The sequence below is a fragment of the Gadus macrocephalus genome, chromosome 23 (assembly GCF_031168955.1).
Source record: "Gadus macrocephalus chromosome 23, ASM3116895v1".
In the NCBI taxonomy this organism is placed as follows: domain Eukaryota; kingdom Metazoa; phylum Chordata; class Actinopteri; order Gadiformes; family Gadidae; genus Gadus; species Gadus macrocephalus.
The window spans coordinates 11,142,934-11,147,880 of NC_082404.1; the positions used below are offsets into that span (position 1 = coordinate 11,142,934).

General features: G+C 41.1%; 1 protein-coding gene across 2 annotated transcripts in view; it reads right to left on the reverse strand.

Moving 5' to 3' along the window:
* Positions 1-3,807, reverse strand: part of rab18a (RAB18A, member RAS oncogene family) — a 10,691-nt gene extending 6,884 nt beyond the window's left edge. The window contains exons 1-2 of one of the 2 annotated variants that reach the window (XM_060044901.1): positions 3,585-3,807; positions 1,594-1,649 (exon numbers count right to left, since the gene is read on the reverse strand). In XM_060044901.1, coding sequence (XP_059900884.1) covers positions 1,594-1,649; positions 3,585-3,652 — 124 coding nt within the window. In that variant the 5' untranslated portion in view covers positions 3,653-3,807. The remainder of the gene's footprint in view (positions 1-1,593; positions 1,650-3,584) is intronic. The other variant, XM_060044900.1, reaches the window with a different exon arrangement.
* Positions 3,808-4,947: the final 1,140 nt, after the last annotated feature.

Sequence of the window (4,947 nt, forward strand, 5' to 3'; positions counted from 1 at the left end):
CGGCCATGCAATGCGGTCGGGGGGGGGGGGGGGGGGGGGGGGGGGGGGGGGGGGGGCGCGACTCCGTCGGAACAGGACGTTTCCAGAACGAAACTCGGAACAGCCGTGGTACAGAGAGGACGACACGGGCTCACACAGAGCAACAACACTGCGTATCCGTCTCGCGTAGAAACATGCACGGCGGTTACAACGAAGAAAAAATGTTTTTTTTTATGCTTCTGCTGTTTGTGGCGTTCTGTACATTCGAAGCCACCTCCCTGATCGCTCTTTGAGGGTGAAGTTATCCCAGGATGTGATGGGAGCGTTGCTAATTCACTAAAAGGGCTTTGGAGAGTTATAAATGAAAACTGGTGCTAAGGGATACTTACCCTCCCTATCCAGAAAGGATGTGGGTGTAAAAGGAGTACAAATTCAAATAAAAAAAACACTACAGTACCTTACAGCAATCAGCTCGAAGGCTAATCAGTGGTCTCAGAGCCATAGGTTTGTGTTCGGAAATTACAAAATGCACCCTCACCGGATCTCTGATTGTGGGTTGTGATTGTGATTGGGCTCTGATTGTGTTCCCACTTCACAAGCGTTATGCTTTCTACTACAGACCTTTTGAAGGGACTTCATCTCAAGTCAATTAGGGGTCGGACTTGTCAGAAGTTCTGTACACATTTGTTTTGTATAGAGTCCCGGATGGACAAATGACAACAGCAGTGAGCATCAATCACTGTCAAGGGGAATTTTGATCTAAATGGGCCTTTTGGCAAACTGTGTGTCTTGAGTGCAGCTTCTCAAACCGCCAGTGAGAACAAAAGCTCTTCTCTGGCTGCACAAACAAAATCAATGAAAAAAATCAATGAATAAGAATCCACAGGAGGACTATTTCTGGCTTCCAGGAACAGTAACTAAAAACATAAATAGACACATTTAGGGCACGTTAACCTTCCCAGCTTGCAAGGAGCGCCAAGAACCAATTCTACCCTAAAAAAAAACAATGACACACAAACAATGGATGACACAACCTTGGAGTAAGGATCCCTATTTCAGCACATCAGGTTGATGGCTGGTTATATTCCATGTATCCCTACCCCATGAGGGATAATAAAATGTGCAGCTGGATTGTAGAAAAGTGTGTTGTGCAGGTGACAGCTGTAGTTCAAGAGGCGCTCTCTCCACACAGACAGCCTGTATCACAGAATCCTTTCTGTTTTGGAGACCAACTTTAGGTCACAAAAAAAAAAGTTGTGTGATCCAAAGTTCGTCTGCAATACAGAAAAGATATTGACGCACACAACAAGAGGCCTGGCCTTTCCAATATTTATGGCAAACACTACAGAGTTTGACGTGTGAGTAAGTTGACGTGGGTCTAGTGTGCAGGCTGGTAGTGATTGACCAGTGCGATAAAAGAGTTGTTAAGTCGGTACAATGGTGGAGGGTTGGAATGACGTCACTGGGAGACTGTGAACCCTATGGCGGCTGAAGCAAAAGATAGCCTGTGGTCGCTATTATCTTTAGGCAAAAAAACGTTTGCCATAAAGTTTTAGATTCTCAATCGATGCTGCACCTAAAGCACTGGTATTGGCACATGTACCATATACTCACCGATTGTTGCAGTTTGATCTGGATCAAATGTGTCATCTGTGAATCTTAATAGGAGACTGTAATGAAAAGAGGAGAAAAAGAGTCATCTTTGAGAGGCAGGTTCTTAACGGTTCTTATCTTTCTTGGGTATTGCTTTTATTAGGGAGCTAGGCTGTGGCTCTGATATCTCGTGTCCACTGCCTCAACCCTGGCCTCAACCCTGGCCAACCAGGAGATTGTGGAGCTAGAATGTCCTGTATGTCCCAGACTCCCTCATTTAGATTAACTCTTTCTGGTTCCCATTAAAACACACACACACACACACACACACACACACACACACACACACACACACACACACACACACACACACACACACACACACACACACACACACACACACACACACACACACACACACACACACACACACACACACACGGTTGCTCTAAGTCAGGTGGCCCTGGGTTCACGTGCAGACTGTGAATAATTGAGTGCAAAGGCCTTAATCACTGCACCGTCGATGACGTGGAAGGCTTTCTCATTTCCCCTGGACACGACTGAGCGGCGTGACGCTCCTAGCTTTCATCGTGCCCATCAGGAGAGATGTTTAGTGAGAGCAATGTGTCACTGTTTGCAGTCTGCATCGTAGTACCTTTTTGTAGGTCAATTAAAATCTGTGCGTCCATTGCCAGGTACACATCATCAAGCCTACGATGCGAAGGCTTCAGTAGATTGGAATAGTGTATAAAAAAAGTATAAAATCAACTAAAGGCTAGCCCAGCTGCAGGATGATCAAACATCATGAGTGTGTGTCTGAAATAACATGGGAATCCGAATCAAACTATCATTAAAGAAATTAGCTAACACATAAAGCATGTTAGTCATTTCAGCTGTAAAGCTAGATGGAAGAATGGTGCGATAAACATTAAATTTGCAGTAACAGGGAATTTGTTTATTGTTTCTACTGGCACGTTAAACTCAACGATCTTGGTAATGAAGATTGAATTTTTGTTTAGAATCTAAAGTAATTTTAATCAATAATATTATGGCCTTTTCAGAATGTATATTGTTGCATCATCAGATTTGTTATTGTTTTAAGCAAGTATTTATTTTCTCCAGGCAGTTGAAATATTTAAATGATGCCTGTGCGTGCATTTCATTGAGATGAGTGCATCATCAGATCCGATGCCTAGGGTGCTCATTACCATAGTCTGAAATGTGATGGTTCAGGGCTAAGGCTGGCTATAAGCACTCTTTCATGCCGTGTAAACCACAGCCCCGGATATTACGGTGACCAACCCACAGGGTTGGGTTATGAATTGGCAATGGCACGCTCAAAAGGCTGACTTGGACATAGAATAGACCTGCACATCGTATCACATTAGACGGGTTAGTGGTTGTTACATAGAGCTCCTTTCTCAGAAACTGGCAAAAACCAACAGGAAAGCACTACTAAACATGCATACACAGATCTAGAAAAAACTGGTATAACCAACTGCTTTCGTGGTGGCTTGTGTATCCAAACAGACTTATAGGATTGTATTAGCTGAAAACGATATTGCAAAGTGGGTTATTGTGGTGGATTTGACTTGATTGCAAGAGAAGTATTTGGGGTCAGATGTTGTAGCCATGGACTACATCGACCTATTATGACAGTACTAATTTCATATGAATATGAAAACATGGGGCAACAGATCAATCCTCCCTCCAAGGTCTGGTCAAGTCACACCGTCGCAACCTTCTCCAATAACTTCTCTCTCTGGATGCCAAGGATGAAGTAAGACTTGCTACCAAGCTATGTAATGTTAGCTTATTGGCCAAACCCTTCCTAAATGGGCTAAAATCATTATAACGACCTGACTGTTAACCAATGCGTCCTTCCTATTGTTTATGTCAGCTTTTATTTGATTCATATCAGTTCAAGTTGAACCAGATTGTTGGGTAGTCTTAGCTTTTGCTGACATTAAGAGCCACGACGTCAACTTCTTGGAGGTAGCTAACCTTCTTACCTTGACTTTCCAACACCACTTTCTCCGATTATCAATATCTTCAGCGTTGTTAAAATGCCTTCTTCCATTCTATCTTATTATATTAGGTTTGATGCAAACCTAACTGGGGAGCGATATAAATAACAACGTAAGAGGCTGGTGTGGCTGTGAAGTGCCCCAGACCAGAGATATTTTGACAGCTTTTTTTTTCTGAGATTCCAGTCCACTGAGTACACATCCGGTAGTTGCTGACGTCACTTCCTGGAACATATGCATCATGCGAAAACTAAAAGTGGTATTATACGTGTTCATATCATTTACAGAAAAATATACTTTTTTATCACCTTTTTCTATTGCTGAAGAAGAAAAGGAAAAATTGACTTCGGTTGTCAAGTGATATTGTATCATGTTGCATTTAATTTAAAATTGATTGTTATGTTGAAAGACAGGCGGCCTAATTTCCATTGTTGACCAGGCTTGTACCTACATTATCACGCAAATTCACGGTTGTCCATGCAGAGTGGTCACCCATCCTTACTACATGGTGCAGTGATCCCCCAGTGCAGCTTATCAAATAATATCTCTCAATTTATTTACCTCCACCGTTCAAATGCTTTACAATGCCTGTACAGTGCCTCTACGAAAATATGTTTCACTATGTCTGCAATAACTTTAATCATCTGAAAGCTATCAGAATTAATCTATTTTCCTTCGCTATAGGCTTGTTCCCTTCCCTGTCATTATCTCTTTATGAATGTAACAACAATGTGATCTATTCATTGTTCATTTTTCAATGCAAAAAGACACCCACATTTTTATGTTGTTTATTTAATAAATAAATTCATACTGTATCTGCAATGAAATAAAACATATTCTTTAAAACTTCAATCAATAATGTGTGTGTGTGTGTGTGTGTGTGTGTGGTTTTACGTTGACAAACCCATTTTGTTAACCTACAGGTGTGTACAATTTGCAAGAAGCTGACAAAGCAATATATTTGAAGGCAATATATTTGGCTTTTTATATAAAAAAACAAAACAGAAAAGGACCTGAGAGCGAACAATAAAATGACCTAATAAAAACAATTATTCACTAATGATGGATATTTAACATCGCTACACATTCACCTTCGAAACAAGTGGTATATAACCCGATTGTTATACAATTTTACTATTTATAATACCTATTTTTTGTATATCTAAAAATAACTAATGTGTATATTACCTTAGCTTTCTTCTGACACGTCAAATATGTGTTTAACCTCTACATATTGACAGTTCTCCTAAAGAATCATGGCCTTGCAAGGTTTCGGTGTCACCTTCACTACAAATGCTAACATCGTCTAATACTGTCTACAGTACATTGACACGCACCAGACAATATG